The sequence below is a fragment of the Oratosquilla oratoria genome, chromosome 1 (genome assembly GCF_046742065.1).
Source record: "Oratosquilla oratoria isolate Oo_2021 chromosome 1, ASM4674206v1, whole genome shotgun sequence".
NCBI lineage: Eukaryota > Metazoa > Arthropoda > Malacostraca > Stomatopoda > Squillidae > Oratosquilla > Oratosquilla oratoria.
The window spans coordinates 63996781-64022417 of NC_134777.1; the positions used below are offsets into that span (position 1 = coordinate 63996781).

At 40.6% G+C, this 25637-nt stretch overlaps 1 protein-coding gene across 5 annotated transcripts in view; it reads right to left on the reverse strand.

Moving 5' to 3' along the window:
• ca (RCC1 and BTB domain containing protein claret) overlaps positions 1–25637 on the reverse strand; it is a 90969-nt gene that overhangs the window by 12993 nt on the left and 52339 nt on the right. For 2 of the 5 annotated variants that reach the window (XM_076199498.1, XM_076199255.1), the window contains exons 12-24: positions 25379–25573; positions 23031–23234; positions 22735–22889; positions 22409–22505; positions 22008–22193; positions 18987–19518; positions 18233–18451; positions 12130–12275; positions 7036–7245; positions 6077–6265; positions 5612–5865; positions 2783–2980; positions 2156–2295 (exon numbers count right to left, since the gene is read on the reverse strand). In XM_076199498.1, coding sequence (XP_076055613.1) covers positions 2156–2295; positions 2783–2980; positions 5612–5865; positions 6077–6265; positions 7036–7245; positions 12130–12275; positions 18233–18451; positions 18987–19518; positions 22008–22193; positions 22409–22505; positions 22735–22889; positions 23031–23234; positions 25379–25573 — 2725 coding nt within the window. Of the gene's footprint in view, positions 1–2155; positions 2296–2782; positions 2981–5611; positions 5866–6076; positions 6266–7035; positions 7246–12129; positions 12276–18232; positions 18452–18986; positions 19519–22007; positions 22197–22408; positions 22506–22734; positions 22890–23030; positions 23235–25378; positions 25574–25637 lie in introns of all 5 variants that reach the window. The other 3 variants (XM_076199407.1, XM_076199194.1, XM_076199323.1) reach the window with 2 other exon arrangements.

A 25637-nucleotide genomic window follows, 5' to 3' on the forward strand; every position in this document is an offset into this window, starting at 1 on the left:
ACTTGTGTTAGAGCATCATTAATTGGGACAGAGGTAGTGGAGGAAGTTCAAGTTCTGCCTGGCAGGAAGAGTTTGCAGTAAGTACATACATACATATACCAAAAGCTTTTTTCCTTTTACAAGGGAAGTAGCCAAAATACAATGGCATAGAAACCACTCCCATCCATTCCATCCCCTACATACTCCACTCCCTTCCCTCTTATCTTTGGCACCTCCTGGATGAGGGGTCATCCCTGCATCTTGTCCACTGCTCTGGGTCAAAAGCAGTGTCGCAAGACACAGCACATCCACAGCAAGGCTGCTTCATTAATAAATCAGCAACCCCCCTCTCCATCCCCTCATGCAGAAAAGAAGATGTGAAGAAATCCCTTCGAGCTGCATTAATTCATTTCTCATATATACTCCCTCAACCCCCATCACCACCAACTCCCCCTCATGCATCAGAGCATCATCTATACACAACCATTCTCTATTTACCCCTATCTTCTATCCTCTCCCATCCTTCCTCAACAGACATTTCCCTCTTTCCCAATGCCCATTTTACCCCATCCATCCACCTCATCCTAGGTCGACCCCTCATATTCACTCCTTCCACCTCTGCCTTCCACACCACCTTTACTAGCCTTTTTTCACTCATTCTTTCCATGTATGAAAACCATCCTAATACTCTTACATCAACCCTATCTCCCAACTCCCTTTCCACCCCAGTTCTCCTCCTCACCTCCTCATTTCTCACTCTATCCAGCCAAGTAACCCCCATCATACTTCTCAGATGCCTCATCTCAAACACATTCAAACTCCTTCTCTCTTCCTCTCTTATGTTCTAGGTTTCTGCCCCATACAGTGCTGTTGGCACAATCACTCCTTCATACAATCTCCTATTAGCATCCATTCCCAGATGTCTATTTCTCATTACACTTTCTAATCCACCAAGACATTTACTCGCTTCTCCCAATATACATTCTACCTCCCCCTCCACTCCTCCCTTTCCTGCCACATTCATACCCAAGTATCTAAAACTATCCACTTCCTCCAGTCGCTCTCTCTTAATTCTCACTTCCAGTCTGCTGCCACTTTCTCCCCTTGTACATCTCATCACCTTACTTTTACCCACATTTATCTTCAACTTCCTTCTTTCACACACTCTCCCAAACTCTGTCACTAACTTCCTCAATCCCTCCTCTGATCCTGCTACAAGTGGAGTGTCATCCACAAACAACAACTGGCTCACCTCCCACTTTTCTCCATTTTCTTTAACCATCTCCAATCCCTGACCCACCACCCTTGCATTTACCTCTCGCACCACCCCATCCATGTATAAATTGAACAGCCAGGGTAACATAACACATTCCTGACAAAGTCCCACCTTTACCTTGAACCCCTAACTCTCTCCATTTTTAATTCTGACACATACTCTACTACTCTTGTAAAAACTCTTGACAGCTCCTAAAAGCTTTCCTCCTATCCCATATATCTGCAATACCTCACACAGTGACTTCCTGTCTACAGTCATAAGCCTTTTCCAAATCCATAAAAGCCCAAAATACATTCTTACCTTTTCCTATAGCTTTCTCACATATTTGTCTTACCACAAAAATCTGGTCTACACAACCTCTACCTGTCCTAAACCCACACTGTCCCTCACCAATTACTCCCTCTGTTCCTCTCCTAATCCTCTCAATCAAGACCCTCCCATAAGCCTTCCTAACTACACTTAACAAGCTTATCCCTCTGAAAATACTACACTCACACTTGTCCCCTTTTCCTTTGTAAAGTGGAACTATACAGGCACTCATCCAATCCTCCAGCACTCTACCCTCTCTTAAACATCAGAGAGAGCCCCTGAATTAGATAGAATAACTTTTTCGCAGACAGAACAGACTAAGATTTCTCCTGGGTCCTGCCAGATGATTTGATTTAATAAAGGGTTTAGCTTCTCTCCATCTAACCTTTTCACAGAACACCACAATTCAATTCTCTTTTCTTCAACTTACTGCCACACAACTTCACTCAACTATAGAAATAACCCTTGTCTGTAAAAGGGCTAAATTCATCAAATTACATTTTTCAACTTGGTGCTGTCCTTTGTAGGTTTAATTCTAAGCACAACAAATATTCTAAAAAGAAAGATAACAAAATCACCTAAGATTCTCACCTGCTTCTAAGTGGTGCACAACTGAGGAACACAGATTAAGACAAAATTTGGTAGATAAGTGGCTGAGAACCTTCAACACATCCTCCTCTTTTCCCTCTGCTGTCTCTTTCTCATCTTTGTCCTCTTTTGAAGTTCCATCCCTGCAACATACATTTAAATACATAAGTATTTGAGGTTGATTGTGGCAATGAATGAAGAAGTGGGAGGAATGGAGGTGGAGGTGAAATATAGAGTAAGTGAATCAAGTAAATGTCTGGGGTAATGAAAAGTATCATGAGAAATAGGTATCTCAAGATAAATGCAGAGAAAAATCTGGACAAGAGAATGGTTTTTCCCACACCGTTGTAAAGAACAAAGATTTAGAATATGAGGGAGGCAGACAGGAAGAGACTAAACATACTGAGATGAAGTGTTTAAGCAATATAGTGGGGGTTAGGAGCATAGTTAGAATGAGAATTGTGGTTTAACGGAGATACATATATATTTACAAAAGAATCCCATTTGCTTTGAGAAAATGAAATTACTGGAAAATGTTTTCAAAACTAAGCAAGAAGTCAGATGAATATAAATCCTAAATTATGGAATTAAATTCTCTATGAACCAGTGCATGATACAACCATTACTTACCCAAACAAAAGCAGAGCTAATGGATAAACAGTACGAGGTAAATGAGCCAAAAGCAACTCCTCAAGCTTTGAGAGTGGTAAAGCATGATTTAGCCATTGTGATATGCCTTCGTGTAGAACCTGCTGAGTGCCTGATTGCGATTCCTCATTTTGTAGGTGAAGGAAATGATCAACAATTCTTACTGCTTCTTGAACAATCCTGGAAAAGAGAATATAGATCTGAGTAATCATGCCTTATTCACATACCATAATACTTAACATACAATAACTCAAAATAATATTCAAAAGTATTCTGTAACTGTATACTGAAAATTAATAAATAAATAAAATCCTCACTGTCTAGAGTAAAAAGAAATTAAATAACATTTCTGGATGTTACATACATACATATACCAAAGGCTTTTTCCTCATTACAAGGGAGGTAGCCAAAAAGGAAAAGGCATAAAAACCATTCCCACCTATTCCATCCCTAATACACTCCACTCCCCTCCACCCTCTACCCTCCCTCTTATCCTTTTATCTTGGCACTTCCTGGATGACGGGTCAACCCTGCATCACTGCCCTGGGTCAGAAGCAGTGTCGCAAGACATAGCACATCCACAGCAAGGCTGCTTCATTAAATTGGCGACCTCCCCTCTCCATCCCCCTACACAGAAAAGGAGATGGGGAGAAATCCCTTCGGGCTGCGTCAAATTTTTCTCACACATACTACCTCACCCCCCATCCCCTACCCATTCCACCTCATGCATCACAACATCATCCATATACAACCATTCTCCATTGAATCTTGTCTTCTGTCCTCTCCCATCCTTCCTCAACAGACATTCCCCTCTTCCCAAAAGCCCCTTTCATCCCATCCATCCATCTCATCCTAGGTCGCCCCCAAATGTTCACTCCCCCCACATCTGCCTTCCATACCTCTTTTACTAGTCTTTCTTCACGCATTCTCTCCATGTGTCCAAACCATCCCAATACTCTTTCATCCACCCTATCTCCCAACTCCCTTACCACCCCCGTTCTCCTCCTCACCTCCTCATTTCTCACTCTATCTAGCCTAGTAACCCCTATCATACTTCTCAAACATTTCATCTCAAACACATTCAAACTCCTCTCTTCCTCTCTTATGTTCCATGTTTCTGCCACATACAGTGCTGTTGGCACAATCACTCCTTCATACAGTCTCCTATTAGCATCCATTCCCAAATGTCTTATTTCTCATTACACTTTTTAATCCACCAAGGCATTTACTCACTTCTCTCAATCTACATTCTACCTCCACCACCACTCCTCCCTTTCCTGCCACATTCGCACCCAAGTATCTAAAACTATCCACTTCCTCCAGTCGCTCTCCTTTAATGCTCACTTCCAGTCTGCTGCCACTTTCACCCCTTGTACATCTCATCACCTTACTTTTACTCATATTTATCTTCAACTTCTTTCACACACTCTCCCAAACTCTGTCACTAACTTCCTCAATCCCTCCTCTGATCCTGCTATAAGAGCAGTGTTGTCCGCAAACAACAGCTGGCTCACCTCCCACTTTTATCCATTTTCTTTAACCATCTCCAATCCCTGACCCATCACCCTTCCTTTCACCTCTCACACCACCATCCATGTATAAGTTAAACAGCCAGGGCGACAAAACACATCTCTGACAAAGTTCCACCTTTACCTCGAACCACTCTCTCCATTTCTAATCCTGACACATGCTCTACTACTCTCGTAAAAACTCTTGACAGCTCCTAAAAGCTTTCCTCGTATCCCATATATCTGCAAAACCTCCCACGGTGCCTTCCTGTCTACCCTGTCATAAGCCTTTTCCAGATCCATAAAAGCCCAAAAAACATCCTTAACTTTTCCTATAGCTTTCTCACATATCTGTCTTACCACAAAAATCTGATCTACGCAACCTCTACCTCTCCTAAATCCACACTGTTCCTTACCAATTACTCCCTCTGTTCATCTTCTAATCCTCTCAATTAAGATCCTCTCATAAGCCTTCCCAACTATACTTAACAAGCTAATCCCTCTGAAGCTACTATACTCACACTTATCCCCTTTTCCCTTGTAGAGTGGAACTATACAGGCACTCCTCCAGTCTCCCGGCACTCTACACTCTCTCCAGCAAACATTAAATAACCTCACCAGCCAGTCCACCATAACTGTACCTCCTTTTTTCAGGTGGTTTGGGCATACAAAAAGTCAATATATCAAGGGTCTCTTCTCCTTTATATGGGAGGTAGCCAGCCAACACACCCACCCACTCCTACCCATTCCACCTCATCTTAGCTCCATGTGGATGAAGAGTCATCCCTGTCTCCTGCCCAATGTCTGGGTAAGAAGCAATGCAGCAAAACATAGCACATCCACAACAGGTTTGTTTCATTTACACATTGACCCTCCTTCCTCGTCCCCTTTGCTTTTTCACAATCTTTTTCCTGATGTTTCTTTTTTTCCATGTAACCAAACCATCCCAATACTCTTTCAGCAGCCCTAGCTGCCAGCTCTCTTTCTACCCCTGCTCTTCACCTCACCTCATTTCTCACTCTATCCAACATTGTAACCCAAACCATACTTCTCTGATATTTCATCTCAAACACATCTAAACTTCTCCTTTCTGCCTCTCTTAAATACCATGTCTATACCCCATACTCTGTCGTAGGCACAATCATCTCTTCATGTAATCTTCTCTTTACATCTGAGGGGGTGATTGTGCATGAGGCATAATTTCACATCTTTACATAATACAGTTAGTTTAATCTTAGTTTGTGCACTTTCATCAATAACCCAATAATTACTCCCAATTTTGATTCCACAGTGCTATACACACCCATTCTCAGTGACTGCAAATCCTCCAACATCATTTTCGGTTGTACTGTCCACATCTTTAGTCGTTGATTTGACTTCCTTTTCGATAGAAATTTTGTCATCACTGGGATCATTTTCTTTTGTTTCACTGTAAACACTATGCTTGTCCTCTTGGCCTCTGAACAGTGCCTGAAGCTGGTGGTGCATGGCTTGACTGTACTGTCGCTCGAGAGCATACACCCTCGCTAAAGCTTGATGAGCTTCTGCTTCTTTCAACTGCAAAAAGTGTTTCATCAACTTTAGTTGTATCCCCAAACTGCTGATAACTAAGATATTGTGACCCAAACATCTTTATCATTTGCAGTAAATGCAGAAAAAACAAAATATTTCAATTTCTTTTAACAAATCCAAGGTAAACACATCTTCTGGAAAAACTAAAACATAGAAATGGTTTCAAAACATTTTAAATATCAAAACTAATACTAACCATGGTTATGATATTTTTTGTATTATATGTGCTGTGAAGGAACTGCAAAGCTGTATGTAGCGTCTTTTCCCCATACATGCCTATGCTAGCTGCTTCAGTGCGAAACTTGTTGCTGATGTCATCTGGGTCAAGTTTCTCAAGGGCTCCCATCTGAATTCCACTTAGCCAGTGAAGCGCATTAACTGGCTGCTTGAAAATATGAGAGAGAGATCTTATTCAAGATTTTATGGGCTTGCAAACAGGATCTACTACAGCTACATGAGCTAAAAGAAGTAAAACTGGGAAGATAACAACACTGCTTGAAGATAGGAACACTAAAATAAATTTTCAGGGTTAAAGCCATCAATTCACATTATCAAGAGGGAAAACAGAGAAGATAAATAAGGGAAAAAGAGGGGAAAGAAATAAGAGAGAAGTAAAAGAAAAGAGGGAGATAGATGGGAGAGAGGAGAGAGGGGATCTAAAGAGGGAAGGGAAGAGAGGAAACAAAAGAGGGAAAAGAAGAGATATGAGAGAGGGAGAGACAAGAGAAGAGAGATTAGGAGATAAGTGAGGAAGAAAGAAAAGAGAATGAATGAAGAGATGAGAATGGATGAGAGGAGAAGAGAAATGGAGACAGAAGAGGGAAGAAATATGAGGGGGCGATACAGAGAAGGGAGTGAAAGACATGGGGTGAAAGAGAGGAGGGAAGAGTGGGAGAAGAAGAGAGAGGGAAGCAAAAGAGGAGAAAGAAATATGAAGAAGAGAGTGGGAAAATAGGGGAAATAAAGAAGAGGTAGGAAAGAAAATAGGGGGAGGGAGAAAGAAGAAGAGAGAGAAGGGGAGAGAAAAGAGGGAATCACAAAAGGTGGGGATGAAGTAAGAGGGAATAGGATGAGGAAGGTTGAAAAGAACATAACATTTATACAAGAGTAACAATGATAAAACCTAAACACAACCCTTCTCATCCCAAAACTCACCTGATCTATCATGCCTCCATTACAACCTGCTTGATAGTGTGGTGAAAAGGAGGCTGGCTGTGAGGTGCAAGTGGGAAGGCCACTGATGAGCCTTGGTGCTTCGCAGTTAGAGTGCACACTGTGAGGAACTTTAAGAACTCTTTTTGTGGTTCTCAACATGAAGACCCTTCCTGCCTGTCCTTTGTCTTCCTCTGGTCCACCCTTACCAAGCTACGAGAGAATTAAATACCACTGTTAATGAATTCTGTGAGAACTAATCTCATTTCAACACCAGTACTTCAATAATACATTTTCTCAAATAACATTTTTCAGTGAATGTAATATGCAAAACATTCTATATCAGAGGTAGTACACTATCTTCTAGGGTATCAGAGATTTTCCTTTCCTTTTAATTTTTTTTTTAACCTAATAAGATGGAAGAAGTCTTTTGGTTTATAAAGATAAATTGATAGAATTCATATACAACTTCCCACAAAATGATTGATGTAGGTAGGCATAGGAGACTGTTATATGATACAGGATACTCTATTTGGTGATAAAATTGGTCCTGACAGTAGTTTTAGCTATGTACACAAGAGGAACTAAGCTCATTGGAGCCCCCATCTCTTTTTTCTTGACCCATCATTCATACCTAACTTTAAATTTGTTTATGGTCTGAGCTTGAACTATATTATTCTTTAGACCAGTGGTTCTTAACCTGTGGAGATTGGCGGAGTTGCCAAGTGGGGAATGACCAGTCGGACAAAAGAACCAGTCTTTTTTTTTTTTAATCGATGTGTTTTTGTTTCTTTTTGTTTGTTTCTGGTGTCTTCTTGTCACATTTCGTGAATTTGTTTCCATCCACAAATAATCGATAGTGCTTCAAAATTTAATACATTACATCCAAATGTTGACTTACTTGGCTCACTAAAAAGTGGGGAATTGGAGAAAAAAGGTTAAGAACCCCTGCTTTAGACTATTCCAGTAGTTAAATAAACCTGTAACTATGTGAAATTCTGTTTCCTGACATCCTTCAACCCTGTGGTCTTTTTTCAATTTGTTCACATGACCTCACAACATCTTTTTGTCTCAAACCAAGAGATCATTGCCAGTTGTGTGTGTACATGTTTCAGTAAGTCATTGTGGGAAAGAAGGATAGGTTATGGAAAGTGTTGTGGGTGTTTGTTTCTTATCAAGGCCTGTGGACTTGCATCTTGCACCTCCATCTGAAGGCTGACACTTCACCTCATCCATTGTTCACCCACAAAGTGCGGTGGCTTGGCATGGAAATCTATCCTCAATCTTGTCATTCCCATCACAAAAGGTTCTTTCATTCCTTCCTGCTTACACCATGCAAAGACTGCAACAACACTCTCCCAACAATGATAATGATATGGTTTAACGTCACACACTCCCCCCTATCAGGAGGCTAGGACGGTGCCCCTCACAGAGGGCTTTGTAGTGTGGGATTTAATGAACCATGCCCTTGGTTCAACTTCGCTGGTGACAGGATTCGAACTGCCCTCACCTCGATCTTCGTCGCAAGTAACAACACCCTAACCCGCTCAGCCAGCGAGTTCCCAACAATACTGTGTGTATTTACCTAGTTTTATTATACGGGAAGGGAGCTATGCTCGTGGTGACCTGTCTTTGTATCTTTCAGCATCAAGTTTATTCTTGAAATCATGAATAGTATTTGAACACACTGTTTCTTCATCTAAGTTATTCCATATATCCAGCATTCTGTGTGGAAAGCTATTCTTTTTTTATCTCTTCTATAGTTGTCCTTTTTGAGTTTCTTTTCATGACCTCTTGTTTTTCCAGTCATTTTTTAGTAAATCTTTTCTGTCAAGGATTTCCATTCCTTTCATGATTCTATATATAGTCAGTAGATCACCTCTTTCTCTTCTTTGCTCTAGTGTTGGTAGTTCTAGTTTCGTTTATCTTTGTTCGTATGTTAATTTGGAAAGAGCTGGTGCAACTTTGTTGTTGCTCTCTGTATTCTTTCTAGTTTCCTTATATTCTTTTTAGTACTGGGTGTCCATAGTGTCGCTGTATATTCCAGTTTTGGTCTAATCAGTGTGACTAATATTTTTTTTAGCATTTCTTTGTCTAAGTATTCAAATGCCACTTTTATTGACCTTAGTAGGTTGCATGTTTCACCTACTATTTTGTTTATATGTCTGTCCGGTGTCATGTCATTGTGTGTGTGTACATAGGTATAGTATATACATACAGTACCTGTATACATATATATATACTGAAATACAGTACAGTATTAAAATATTAAAAAACCAAGAAAGAATTATAAAAATGAAACTAAAAGGCATAAGATTGATAAATAAACAGTAAACAGCTTGTATGTAATAGTATTCAATAGAAAGTTACTTAAAAATGCAACACATTGATATCATGTATCCTAGAGTATAACCCGCGTGTTGGCCATTTTAAATAGGATCCGACTTACGACAGGTTGGTCAGAACCAATCTAGGTTGTAACTTGGATAGTGACTGTACCTTCATTTTTCTGTGAATAGAAATTTCCTCTACCACAGACAAAATGATGTGTGGCTCTGGTCTGTAGGGGCGCCCCATATAGACCCTAAAATATCAGCTGCACGTTACTTTGTAGCTTTTAACCCCACAATAACATGCAGTCAATACCCCGGACAGGGAAAATGAGTGAGAGTGGTTTTTATGCCTTTGTTTTTTGCTTACCTCCCTTGTAAGGGGGAAAACCTTTTGGTGTATGTATGTATATTTTTAAAGTAACTAACTTCCGGATTTCTCCCCGTCTTCTCTTTTTCTGCATGAAGGGACAGAGAGGGAGGCTCGCCAATTAAATGAAGAGGCCTTGCTGTGGATGTGCAGTGCCTTGCTGCATTGCTTCTGACCCAGGGCAGTGGGCAAGGTGCAGGGATGACCACCCATCCAGGAGGAGCCAAGAAAGGAGAGAGAGAGAGGAGTGGTGAATGGGAGTGGAGTAGGTGAGGATGAAATAGGTGGGAGTAGATTTATGCCTTTGACTTTGGCTATATCCCTTGTAAGGGTGAAAAAGCCCTTGATATATATATATATATATATGTATATATATATATGCATTATATATATATATATATATTATATATATATACATATATATATATGTATATATATATTATATATATATATATACATATATATATATATACATATATATACATACATATATATGTATATATATATACATATATACATACATACATATATATATATATATATATATATATATATCTACGTAACTATCTACCAAAAGGAAATCTACTTTAATACATCAAAATTCCAACAATTACCAGTGTAAGGAAACAAGTTGTGCACAGAGCATATAAAAAAGGAGCCTTTATATGACCTATGGGGGATGAGGGGTTTTGAGTATGTCTGAGAAATAAGTTGACGCAGCCCAAAGGGATTTCTACCTGTCTTCTTTTCTGCATGAGGGGACGGAGAGGGGGATCACTGATTTAATGAAGTGGCCTTAATGTGGATGTGCTGTGTCTTGTGACACTATTTCTGACCCAGGGTAGTGGGTGAGATGCAGGGATGACCCTTCATCCAGGAGGTGCCAAGATAAGAGGGACGGAAGGGGGTGGAGAGTGGAGTATGTTGGGGATGTAATGGGTGGGAGTGGTTTTTATGCCGTTGTTTTTTGGCTACCTCCCTTGTAATGGGGAAAAAGCCTTTGGTATATGTATGGTATATGTCTCAAGTTTCACTGACTAGAAACCCATGGTCTGAAAGTGGATGGCAGTAGTCTTTGGATCCTCCCACATATCTCTAAGGAAAGAAACTCTGGACTGTTATCCGAGTTGTTATTGTTGTTCTAAGTCTCTTTTGCATAAGACCCATGGCTCCCAGGTACCCTGCAATGGCCACCAAACTGACCCACAGGTCAAAGAAGAGATTTTGTGTTAAGGTGGCAGCACTATCATGCTACTTGCTTTTGCTAAATTGTTTGAGTAATGACTTCGGTAACAACATTCTAGATTTCCATAAGAACATCTCAACAATGCACCTAATATTCATATTCTAGGTTTAACTTCTATTAGTTCATCATTCAGCTTCTCATTATATGATGCAAGAGTAATTTGACATTTGGAAATTTGAAAAACAAAAGATCATGACCAAAATCATTTCTACTCAAAGTACATACATATACCAAGGCTTTTTCCCCCTTACAAGGGAGGTAGCCAAAAAGGAAAAGGCATAAAATCATTCCCACCCATTCCATCCCTGAATACACTCCACACCCCTCCATCCTACCTCTTATCTTAGCACCTCCTGGATGACGGGTCATCCTTGCACCTTGTCCACTGCCCTGGCTCAGAAGCAGTGTCGCAAGACACAGCACATCCACAGCAAGGCCGCTTCATTAAATCTGCTCAAAGTAGCAAAAGCAATAGGCACACTAGTGAGAAATGCCTAGTGTGCCACCACCTTTATCTGTTTGGGTTGGGCAAGAGTGGGGCAGTGAAGGAGCCATATTAACCCCTTCGTTACCGACCCGTCAACCTTACGTAAGTAAACATACGTTTCAAACCGTCCCACGAATGGCTGGAGCCTTTTGTTTGTAAACACAGACACTTGCCACCACGTGGGTAGAAATAACCCAGAAACCGAGGCCTTGACAGCTCTCAATACACACAACTTATAACTGTGACACGTGTGTGTCACGGGGAGCATGCTCAGTTCCTGGCGGGTGCACTCAGCCGTGACACGCAGGTGTCACAAAACACACATCTGGTACTCAAGGGGTGTGGGACAGTTTTCATGTCACCAGCTTATAGTATTATGAGGAAGAAAGCAGCTGCCACTTTTTAGCTCTCAGTGTGTAAAAAGGTGGAAGAAATAGAGCTGAAGTTGATAGAGAAAAATCTTAGGCCTGGTCTACAAACCAAGAAATGGCCCCTTGGGGCTGGACCTCCAGAGAGAGATGAGGCTGTCAATGGGTTTTCAATATCTGTGGCAGGTAGACAATTCTCTCCAACATCCTTCTTACAGAAGCAATATTTGCATGTACCCATCATTTGTCCCAAAGAGCTGTATAATAGTGTATGAAAAATCACAACCTTCTCTTACCTGTGAATAATAGTTGGAGCCGAAACCCCATACGCGCCCTTGTGCATCTATGGCTAGTGTGAAGTCAGACCCACAAGCAATATCTGTTACGTGTGCCTCCTCTAACACTCTTACTGGTGTCAACACTTCCCGCTTATTACCAGTGCCTGAAAAGAGAAATTCAAGTTTGCAACATCTTTTTGGTTTTGGAAAAAGCCACTAATATTTTAGGATCTTAATGTATCTCATTGTATATATCATACCACGGGCCTCTTCCATCCAATTGTAAGGGGCTTGGCCAAGACAAAGCATACCTCAATTCAGTGTATATGCATACATACATATACCAAAGGCTTTTTCCCCTTTACAAGGGAGGTAGAAAAAAAAAAAAAAAAAAAAATCCCACCCATTCCAGTGCATATGAAAAAAATATAATGGGGAGCCCCCAGTCTTTCTCCCCCATTTACATGCCTTTTACAACATGCATGGGAATATAGCAATGGCATTTTTATCACATGATCATAACAAGAACCTGAAATTTTTAGCTACATATCTGCAATACACTGCCCCTTGAGAAAAGGTCAAGCCTATCATATTCCTTGTATAAGGGCCTTGGTACCTAATGGAAGGGGTCCTGCAAGATGGTGAGACGAGAGAATCACCTCCTTTCAAAATCCATCAACCCTCACCCCCATCTGCAGGTACAGCCTCAAAGGTTGGCACTTTCTGGACCAAGCCTACGATCTCTGTAAACATTAACTCTATTTCTTCCACCTTTACCTATAAGGAGAGCTGACAACTGGTGACCACTCCCCTTCCTCCTCCTCCTACTTTCATTTAATGACAAAGACATAGTCTCACACTCATACAACACAGAGACCAGTCCAAAATTTCTTCCTAAAGAGATCTACGAGAGGGCTCGTGGATTGTTCCTTGCTACTCTAGAGCTCTGGAGCCACTTGAAACTCAAGGCATCAATTAGTGTTCCTTGTAAAACTGAAATTTTGTGAAACCGGTACATTTAGCTATGAGGACATTATTGTGTTGCAGAGGTGATACAGGAGAGCTTTAAGAACAATAATCAAATACAGTAAAATCACCATATACAATATCTACACTGTAGTCTATTGATGAAACAGACTACAATACTTGTACTACAGGAAGCTGATGTTAGGAGACCAAATGGTCTCTTGACATTCATCCCATAGTACAGTCAATAGTGCACTAGGGTTTGAGATGGTATAGTAGCATCCAGCCTAGGGTTAAAATCCCACGGGCAGAGGTATTTAACCACTGTCAGTATGCGTATACATATTTGTTGGAAGGCTCTCCTGAATATGGACACAATGAAATAGACAACAGGACTTGTATCACAGGAATCTCTTAGTCACTTCTTGCCACCTCACACTTCCCTACTACTTCACCTATTGGCTCATCTCCTACTCTAGCACTAAGATCTCCTAACACCACTATATCAATATTCTTCCCAAAACTTTCTAAACACTTATTTAAATCAATCCAAAATGCTTCTGTCTCTGTGCCCTCCCATGGATCTCTAGAAACTGGACTGATGTCTGCATTGTATTAGTGTGGGGCTATTTCTATTAAGCTGCCTTGTAGTAGCAAAAGAGGAGCAGTTGCCAAGCTGTCAGCTCTCCTCATGTGAAAAGGTGAAGGAAATACAAGTTCAAAAAGTGAAATCTTGGTCCCTGTCCAGAGACCTATTCAGTCCTTCAGGTTAACACCTCCTGATGGGGAGATGTTAATGGGTTTTGAAGATGGAGTTCAAGGAGATGATTCCCTCTGATATTCATCTCACAAGGCCCCATTACGCAGGTACACAACATCATTCCTGGGAGACACTAAAGGCCCTAAAGTAAGGAGGTGTGGGGCCCAATTGAAAAAAAAATTTGGCTGGCCCCTAGTTCCCAGCTAACTTGCATCAAGGTCTGTAGAATCATAAATATATAAAAAAGTCTATTATAGACTTTATATACCTGTGGCAGAATGGAAAGCAATCAAAATGTGTGCTTGAAAAATGCATGCGAGTTAATAGATCATATAGATGTAAGCTACATTTTAATATAAATTTGCATACTTGTAAGCCTACAAGTACATATATACATATACATACATACATACATATACATATACCAAGGCTTTTTTTTTCCCTTACCAGGGGGGTAGCCAAAAAGGACAAGGCACAAAAACATTCCCACCCATTTCATCCCCGAAAACACTCCACACCCCTCCACCCTCCCTCCCATCTTAGCACCTCCTAGATGACGGGTCATCCCTGCACCCTGTCCACTGCCCTGGACAGTATACCAAAGGTTTTTTCCCCTTACAAGGGAGGTAGCCAAAAAAACAAAGGCATAAAAACCACTCCCACCCATTATCCCCACATACAGGTTGTTCGGGATAAATTTGATAATTTTTTTCTTCTGTCATTTCATTTGATGGATTTAATAGTGGTAAAGTGTAATGTATAGCTAATTCTGTGTTCTATTGGTGGATGTGAGAGCTAGAGAGCATAGACGACTGGAAAGTACCAGAATATTGGAAGAGGGTGATCTGCATCATGATGATTCAAGCCAGATTAAAAAATTCAGAAATCTTAGCTGCAGCTCAGTGCTCCTTGAATACTGTGAAGGCTGTGAGATGTGAGCTGGAGAATTGTGATGGAGATGTGGAAGTAGTGACTAGCAGGAAGGATCATAGCAAGTGTTTTGACTGTCCACACAATGAAATTTATTGAAAGTTGCAAAAAAAGTGTGGCAAGATCCAGGCAAGGCAATGCTGACCTTGGTGAAAGAGATGGGCATTGGAGTGGCAACTATGAAGAAACCACTGAACAAGGATCTTCACTACTCATCATACAAGAGGTGCAAGGGGCAACTGCTCACCACCAAGGGCCAAGAGAACTGCCTTATGAAAGCCAAGGAACTCCTCAATGAGGTCAAACACCCAGTCAAGCTAGAGATGCTCTGGTTCTTCTCAGATGAGAAGAACTTCTGCCAGGACCAGTTGCACAACATGAAGAACAACTTGTGGCTAGCCTACAGTCCGCACAAACTCCCGTGCTTCATGAAGACCAAGTTCCCTCAAATTGTATTTACCTAGTTGTATTTTGCAGGAGAAGAACTATGCTCGTAGAGACCTGCAGTTGTATCTTTCCACATCAGTTCTTTCTTAAAGTCATGTATAGTTTTAGCACTCACTGTTTTCTCTTTCAATTTATTCCATGTATCTATCACTCTGTGTGGAAAGGCATTCTTATTCAGATCTCTTCTGTAACTGTCCTTCTTCAGTTTCTCCTTGTGTCCTCTTGTATTTCTTCTGTCCCATTTAAGTAGATCATCCCTGTCAAGGATTTCCGTCCCTTTCATAATTCTATAGGTAGTTATCAAATCGCCTCTTTCTCTTCTTTGCTCCAGAGTTAATAAGTTTAGTTTGTCCAATCTTTGTTCGTATGTCAACATGCTAAGTGTTGGTGCCATCTTTGTTAGTGCTCTTTGAATTCTTTCTAGATTTTTTTTTGTACTGGGTGTCCATAGTGATGCTGCATACTCTAATTTTGGTCTTATCAGTGTAACTAGTATTTTCTTCACCATTTCCTCATCCATGTAGTCAAAGGCCACTTTAATTGATCTTATTAAGTTCTAGGTTTCTCCAACTATTTTGTTTACATGTTTGTCTGGTGTCATGTCATTTGAAAGAATTACTCCTAGGTCTCTTTCTGAGTTTACTTTTGTGACTTCTTTTGTTCCAATTTTGTATTGACTGGATATTCTATTTTTGCTTTTTCCAAATTCCAATATACTACATTTTTTAATGTTGAAATTCACTTCATTCTTTTTACTCAAATTCCAGACTTCGTCCAGATCCCCCTGAAAAGATTTGCAATCTTCTTTATTACTCATTCTCTTCAATAGTTTCGCATCATCTGCAAAGAAGTTTATATAAGATTCAATTCCTTCATCCATGTCGTTTATATAAATAGCAAATATTATCGGAGCCAACAGAGCCTTGGGGTACTGCACTTATCATGTTTACCCATTCTGAGTTTTTTCTCTAAGTATCACTCTCAATTTTCTTCCTTCCAAGAAGTTTTACATCCATTCTAATAATTTTCCTTGTATTACACCTATTATTTAAATTTTTCTTAGTATTTTTTTTGTGCGGTACTTTGTCAAAAGTCTTTTGTAGGTCCAGGAAAACACAATCTGCCCAGTCATCTCTTGTATTGTCTAGCAATCTTGAGTAAAAGCATATTAAGTTTGTAGTACATGATCTTCCACTTCTAAATCCAAATTGGTTGGGGTTTAATATTTTGTTCTCTTCCAAGTGTTTAGTCCACTTATTTCTTATAACTCTTTCGCATATTTTTGCAATTGTGCTTCTAAGGGATAACAGTCTAATTTGTTGGATTTTCTTTATTTCCTCCTTTATATATTGGTATAATATTAGCATTTTTCCAGTCTTGTGGTACTTTTCCTTCTCTGAGTGAAGTCAATTATCATGTGTATTTTATCTGTGAGTTCATCTATGCATTCTTTTAATATCCAGTTCGCTATTCTGTCTTGCCCATGTGACTTTCTGACATCATGTTTCCTTATTTGGTCTCTTATTTCTTTCTGTGTCACCATTATTTCTTTCATTTTAGGGGATCCTTGCTGGTGATGGTCTTTGGATGTGTTTCCAGCAAAGGCCACATCATGCCATCCCTCATTTTTGAAGATGGACTCAGACTCACTTCAGATGGTTATATTGAGTTGTTGTCTACTGTTGTCAGGTGCTGGGTGGAGAAGGTGGCTGCAGGAAGATCATATGTGTGGCAGCAGGACTCATCTCCATGTCACACCTCCAGGAAAACCCAGAAGTTGTCTGAGAACTTCTACAACTTCACCAGTCTCAACATCTGGCCCCTCCAACTTGCCTGATTGTAACTCCATGGACTATTATGTGTGGAGCACAGTTGAAAAAAAGACACCAATTGTACCACCTGCAACACCAAGGACAAGCTGATTGCCAGGATCAAACTGGTGTTCAGGCATCTCTCGAAGGACACCGTGAAGGCATTTACTTGCTTCTCTCAATCTACATTCTACCCCCACAACTAACAAACATTCTACCTCCTACAAGTAACAAAAAAAAATTGTATATCACCTCTAAAAAGGATGGTTTGGACACATGGAAAGAATGAGTGAAGAAAGATCAGTAAAAGAGGTGTGGAAGGCAGAGGTGGAAGGAGTGAATATGAGGGGGTGTCCTAGGATGAGATGGATGGATGGGGTAAAAGGGGCATTACAAAAGAGAGGAATGTCTGTTGAGGAAAGATGGGAGAGGACAGAAGATAGGGGTGAATGGAGAAGGGTTGTGTATCAATGATGCTGTGATGCATGAGGGGGAGTGGGTGGGGGATGGGGGGTGAAGAAGTATGTATGACAAATAATTTGACACAGCCCGAAGCGATTTCTCCCCGTCTTCTCCTTTTCTGCATGAGGGGACAGAAAGGGGGGTCGCCAAATTAATGGAGCGGCCTTGCTGTGGATGTGCTGTGTCTTGCGACACTGCTTCTGACCTAGGGCAGTGGACAGGATGCAGGGATGACCCGTCACCCAGGAGGTGCCAAGATGAGAGGGAGGGAGGAGGGTGGAGGGGAGTGGAGTATGTAGGGGATGGAATGGGTGGGAGTGGTTTCTATGCCTTTTTCTTTTTGGCTACCCCCCGTGTAAGAGGCAAAAAAGCCTTTGGTATATGTATGTATGTATGTAAAAAGTACACAATCACAATACCACTTCTTCTAGTAATTGTGAAGTTATGAAAAATATCAATTAATTTTTGTTCAGAAAAATAAAAATCAGAATTTAAGTCATTGTTGGAAACTTTTTTTTTTTTTTTTCTTTTTTTAAGCCTGACAAGCTAAGAGTAAACTACACTAGCACAGGGGCCCATCAGAAGCAATTGGTCCAATTGACTTAAGGTTAGCCCTGGTAATGAATACTTATAACAATGCAATCAGTACTACAGTACAGGGTTACAATAAACCAAATAAAAATAATTCAGACAAAACCATATGGATTTAATTTATCTAAAAGAATAAATCCATTGTTGCACCCACCTAATTGGCCACATATGTTGCGACCCCAGGTGTACAGTGAACCATGTGTGGTGAGTAGGACACAATGCTGGTTGCCACATGCCACTGCCTTGACAGCCCCAAACCCTTCAGGCATTTCCACCTCCTTGGGTGTTAGGTGACCCAAGTCATTAGGATCACATGAAGGCACTGTATTAACGGTGATGGGCTGTGGTTGTCTACACAAGGTCACAGTTTCATCTGAAAAGTATTTAAGAATCAATACAAGGAATACATTAAAAACGCTTAAATGTTCGATAGTTCAGTTACTGTATCCCTCCTTAGAAGTCCCTTGGAAGTTACTATAAGTTGAATACAGTAATCTAGAATAAGCAAAAATACATCATCTAAATGTAATGTACCCAAATATGCTCTAAAAGGTTGATCAAGATAATCCAATTAAGACAGTTGCTCAATCGTTTATAGCCTACATTCCTCAAAGCTGAACAAGTCTGATGTTAGCCATGACAAAATCCTCAAACATCCCAAAATTTATCCCAATACATTGTGAAGGTGGCAGGGAGGTGGGGTAAACAAAGAAAACAGTTGCCATTTTCATCTAATTACATTTCGTCCTTAGCCGTACGCCCATACTTCCTCAGTAAGTTCTGGTAGTATAGATGAAATGTACAGGAACAAAAACACCAACTGTTTCTGCATTTATCTCACTATCCTACAACTACTTCCATATCTCAATATTGTGAAAGGTTAAACAAGATTTGATTGAATGCATTACCATGGTTTCTGTAGCTATTGTTCTGTGTGTCCTGGTTTTCTTGACATGAATTTGAGCTCTTGTCCTTTGTGCTGTTTGAGTCACTGTCAGTGTTTTCATCAGATGCATTATCAAGTCCTAGCTCCATAATGGGAGTTTTGTCCTTTGGAGATGGTTCGGGTGAAATTTCAAACTCTTTATCCTGAGTGCTACCATCCCCCTGTTCCTCTGGCAGAGTCATAATTACATCCTCGTCATAATCACTCGATACTTTACAACTAGGGTCTTGACTTTCAGATTCACTGTCTACAATTTCATTTCCTTCAGTAACACCCTGCAGTTTCTCTTCATCATCTTGTTTCACTTCCTCCTCCCCATTTTCCCTATCATCACACTTCTCTTCTTCCTTGGCATTTGCTTTGTTTTCTTCCTCATCTGCATTCTTCTTTGTTTCGTTCATCATCTTTGCTCTTTTCTGCAGCTGAGCCTGAACCCTTAAGCAAGCTGGGTTACTTCCCCAAACAAAGACTTTATGGGATTTCGTAACAGCAAGCTGAAAAATTGTGAAACAAGAATTAAGTAAAATTACAGCCACACACATGCGCTTCAAATATATAAAGAACATACAGTCTACGATGAGAAATTGTTAAAAAGCACAAATTCATAGTGTTTAGAGAATGTGAAAAAAATGTGGAACAAAGGGATTCAATGGTGTCTTCTAGTATTTCCACTTACTTTTTTTTTTTTTTTTATATATATAATTTTTTTTATCTTAGACATCACAATTTTCATCCTAATCCTAGGAGCTGACAAAGGTAGGTAACTTTACCTAGATACACTAAAACCTTCATCCCACATGCCCAAGATATGACAATGAAAATCAACAAGAAAATATCTATCTATATACAAACAGGCCTCTTCCCTCCCTTATAAGGGAGGTAGCCAGCCAACGCATGCACCCACCCTTCACCCATCTCATAACCATCCAACAAGAAAATTAACATACTAAGATCAATGAGGAGCTAAGATGAGAGGTAGGAAAGGGTGGTGGATGGGAGTGGAATGGATAGAAGTGGAATGGGTGGGAATGGAATGGGTGGGAGTGGAACAGGTGGGAGTGGAACAGGTGGGAGTGGAATGGGTGGGAGTGGGTACATGCCTTTTGACTTGGTTATTTCCCTTGTCTATCTAAATCCCAAAGGCTTTTTTCCCCCTTACCAGGGAGGTAGCCAAGTCAAAAGGCATATACCCACTCCCACCCATTTCATTTCCACCCATTCCACTCCCATCCACCACCCTTTCCTCCCTCTCATCTTAGCTCCTCACAGATGATGGGTCATCCCTGTATCCTGCCCAATGCCCTGGGTCAGAAGCAATGCAGCATGATACAGCACGTCCACAGCAAGGCTGCTTATAAGGGGGAAAAGAGTCTGGTATATAGAAAGATAGAAAATCAACTGCAAGCACGGTTTTTGGACAACAGAAAGAATTTCTAATCACAGTCCACAAATAGTTATGAGAACCATATACGACTATACTTCCACAGTATGGCTCACACTTAGGAAAACAAATGAAGACACTTTACAAATTACATAAAATAAAGCATTGAGAATAATAACTATGCACCAAAGCCACCCCAAATAGAACATCTGCACAGATAAAACAATATTTTTCCCTGTAGAACATCACATGAAAATGATAGGTGTACACTTGCAAGAGCCCTCAACTGCACTTACATATCTTGTTAAATCCTACAAGCACTACCAATTTAATGCTTGAAAAGAAAAATGACACCAGCAGCATATTACTCAAACATCTACAACATCCTTTCTTGTGTGACACACACTTCTATACAAAAATGCATTCACACTCAGATCACAAGATGACCACACAAAGACTGACCACCAACACCATTCTCCATCAAACCTCTCAAGACAGACCCCACAGAAAAATCTCTCCCAAGAGAAGTGAGAACCACACAAGCACAACTGCATTCAGGTCATCATCCAGCAATAAGACAGTACCAACAAAGAACTGACATGGCCACAAACACAAACTGCCCCAGATCCAATTATCATACAGAAGAAAATGACCACCTCATCTCACAATGCCTGACTCTAGCCATACTCAGAGAACAGAAAGAACTGGGTGAAAGGTCTGGAGTGAAAGTAATTCAAGGTTGCAAATTTGTAGTAAGGGGACACATACATATATCAACAGGTTTTTTCCCCCTTACAAGGGAGGTAGCCAAAGTCAAAGGCATAAATCCACTCCCACCCATTTCATCCCCACATACTCCACTTCCATTCACCACCACTCCCTCCCTCTTTTCTTGACTCCTCCTAGATGACGGGTCATCCCTGCATCTCACCCACTGCCCTGGGTCAGAAGCAATGTAGCAAGACACAGCACATCCACAGCAAGGCTGCTTTATTTAACCAGTGACCCCCTCTCTCCTCCCTCCAGCTGCTTCAAAATATCATTCACACATACTCCCTCACCCCTCCCCACCCACCATCCACTCCCTTCTGTGCATCACAGTATCATCCATACACAACCATTCTCCAAAATGTTCTATGTCTTCTGTGTCATGATTACTCAAGATCAAGATATGAAACAAACTCAACTGTGTATAGGCAACTTAGTATAGAGAATATCTGTCCTACAAGACAATGTACCAGGGATGAACTATCAGTGTTGAAAAAGAAACAAGGAAAATTTTCAAATGGTTCAAGCTGGAAGGACTGAAAGATCTCAGTGTGATGGGAATGAAAAAGGTAATGGCCACTTCACATAACAAGTAATGGCTAATTGGTTGGAGGGGGTTTAAGGAAAAAAAAATATATATATAAATACATACATACATACATACATATACCAAGGCTTTTTCCCCCTTTCAAGGGAGGTAGCCAAAAAGGGAAAGGCATAAAAACACTCCCACCCATTTCATCCCTAAATACACTCCACACCCCTCCCACCCTCCCTCTCATCTGAGGGATATATAAATAAAGTAACAAATTACTTTTCTCACTGCCTACTTACATTGTGGAAATAGCCAGCAGCAATGTGAGTCACTGGATAGGACATGGGAACCATCTTTGGCTTGGAAACTTTTGCGATAGCTCCATTGCCAATTTGCCCATAGGTGCCACATCCCCATGCATACACTTTCCCATCAGCAGCTAGAGCAACTGTGTGGGCATAACCACCTGCTACAGCAGTAATGTGCTGCTGGTTGAAAGGAGAGACAGTATAAGTTTAATGTAATTAATAATCAAGGAAGTGGAATAGACATTCTAAACCCTTATTGAATGGTCAATACAATTTGGTTTCACCTTAAGCACACCAATTTTCATACTGTAAAAACTAAACCATATTTCTAATCTTAGAAATAAAAAGTGTATTACTGAAATAAAAATTGTTTAATTTTTCCCGTGCCTAACCTTCTTGGACAATCGCATGATGGCCCTGGGCTGGAGGACATCCTCCACATTTCCGTGTCCCAGCTGGCCGTGAACTCCCCAGCCCCACGTGTACAATCTACCAACAAAAGTACAAGATGAATAATGTCAAACATAAACATAAGGCAATCCAATCATGGGTATGTAATCGGATAATGAAGAAAAACAAAAGAAGGCCTAATCTGCATACTTTATTATATATTCTGGAATATACTGTAATGTATTTTGTTTCTCAATTTGCACATATCTCTCATGAAAGTAAATGCTTGAACTATACGAAAAACTGATACCACAAAACAAAAACTCACTTTCCAGTTGCTGACACTGCCATCGAATGGAACTGTCCACAAGCAACACTAGTGATACTGGCACCTTCTAAACAGGAAATCACCATTGGATGAGGAAATCGACCAGTACTGCCAGTGCCAACTTGACCATACTTGCTGCTGCCCCAACCATACACCTATTGAAGAGATTTTTATTTTCAAGCCATTTTTTGCAACAACTAAACACTACATTAATCCCAAACAAAACTTAAATCTTAAAGATGAAAATAAAAACTTCTATATAAAATATATCTATAGTTTTTAATTTAAATCCTTACCCCATTATCAGTTAGTGCCAACATGTGATTCTTGCCACAGGCAACACTGAAAATTCGCATATTGGCCAGAACAGACACTAGACGAGGTTCACTGCCATCTGTTACAGGAGCCAGGTTAGCCCCAACCTTCCCATTCAAGAACAGGGAGAGGAAGTTAGCTGGGTTGTTGTTGGCACTGTTGAGTCCTGTACCACTGGCAAAAACCTAGAAAAGAATATGAAACATTTTGAGTTTGTTTACAAGGTGCATATATATATATATATATATATATATACATATACTCATTCTCCTTTTCTCTCTCATTTAAGCAGTTCACTCTAAGTACCTCCCTACCTTCTGCCCTTTTCCTTTTTCTCCACCTATTTTCCACTCTCAATTTACCTTCCACCAGAAAATGATCTGATATTCCCCCATTCTCTCCCCTTAGAACATGTACATCCTTAACTTTTCCTACCATACTCCTGGTCACCACTATATAGTCCATTAATGCTCTATCTGGCACCCTTCCATCCACCACCCTCTCCCATGTGTACTTATGCTTGACTTTCTTCCTAAACACTGTATTTGCTATCATCAACTCTCTTTCAAGACACATCTCCACCATCAATTCTCCACTACGATTTTTATCTGGAACTCCATACTTCCCAATCACTCCGTCTATTGGTTCGTTTCCTACCCTAGCATTAAGGTCTCCCAATACAACTACATTGACATTTCTCCCTAATCACTCTATGCACTCATTTATTTCTACCCAAAAAGCCTCCCTTTCCTCTACGCTATTCTCACTACCAGGCCCATATGCACTTACAAAAACCCACATCTCCCTTGCCAGCTTCACCTTCATCCACATCAACCTTGATGAAACCTCCTTCCACTCCACTACACTCTTACTTATTAGTATAGTCACCCCTTCTCTCCCTCGTCCCCTCTTCACCCCTGAGTACCTCCCAGCCACACTCCCAAACTCACACTTGCCCTTCCCTTTCATTTAAGCTTCACTCAAAGCCAGCACAATCATCTTTCTTCTCGCAAACATACTGCCTATCTCTTCCCTTTTACTCTCATCTGTACCACATCCATGCATATTAAAAGACCTAAACCTTGGGGTACTGGTTGGAAAACTCCCAGACCCTATTAACAATGGAACAGAGAAGAGAAAGAGGTGATTTGTTGACCATTTACAGAATTATGAAAGGGATGGAATTTCTCGATAGAGATGACTTATCAAAATGGGACAGAAGAGAAAAAAAGAGGACACGAAAAGAAGCTAAAGAAGGACTGTTACAGAAGAGATCTGAAAAAGAATAGCTTCCCACATAGAGTGATTGATGTCTGGAACAAACTAAATGGAGAAACAATGAGTGCCAAAACTATACACAATTTTAAGAATAAACTGGATGTGGAGAGATATGAAAATGGGGCACTACGAGCATACCTCTTGTCCCGTAAAATACAACTAGGTAAATACACACACATATACACACTAAAGGACCACTCCTTTATAAAGGGGAGGGAGGGGCCAAGTCATAGGTTACACCCACCCAACCTCCATCAAAACCCATTCATTATCCCTCCCATCTTAGCAACAAATAAATGAAGGGTCATCCCTGTCCCCTGTTAAGCAACTCAGATCAAAAAAGCAATGCAGAGATGCAAAGCCTCCACAGTAGCACCTCACAGGCAAAGCTGGTTTATCCCCACCACTTCAATATATGGTGATTTACTGCCTCATTTGAAGGCTGCAGCCAAGGTAACATAACACATCCCTGGCAAAGTCCCACCTTTATCTCAAACCACTCTCTCCATTTCTGATTCTAACACAAGCTCTACTACTCTTGTAAAAACTCTTGACTACTCTTAACCACTTCAGTATGAGTCAAATTCACTCCTTCCACACTTCTTTTACTCTTCTTCACTCATTCTTTCCAAGTGTCCAAGCCATCCCAATACTATTTCATCAACCCTATCCCCCCATTTACTTTCCCACCTTTGGACTCCTCATCTCCTTGTTTCTCACTCTATCCAACCTTGTAAGCCCTACCATACTTCTCACATTTCATCTCAAACATATTTAAACATTTCCTCTTTTATGTTCCATGTCTCTACCCTATACAGTGCTGTTGGCACAATCACCCCTTCATAAAGTCTCCTCTTAGCACCCATTCCCAAATGTCTATTTCTCATTACACTTTTTAATCCTACAAGGCACTTACTTGCTTCTCTCATTCATCAATCTACCTCCCCCTCCACTCCTACCTTTCCTGCCACATGTGGCCCCAAGTATCTAAAGCCTCTAATACATCTGTTCAATCACTTCCCATGGATTTGCACCAAATAGAAATACTTACATCTTTCTTCATAGCATGAGGGAGGTTAATGCCTTCCAGCAGTTTGGGGCAGGTAGTTGTCCGTACACCATGACCCAACACTCCATAGTCAGGCATACCCCAGGTGTACACCTGACCAGATATAATGGCTGCAGAGTGTCCATAGCCACAAGCCAAGGGACACCTAGTAACCATTTCTAAACTAACTTGTTGAATCTGCAATAAAAGCATGGGTAAACATAAAAAAAATTCCTACAGTGTTTGAAAAATAAAAATTATA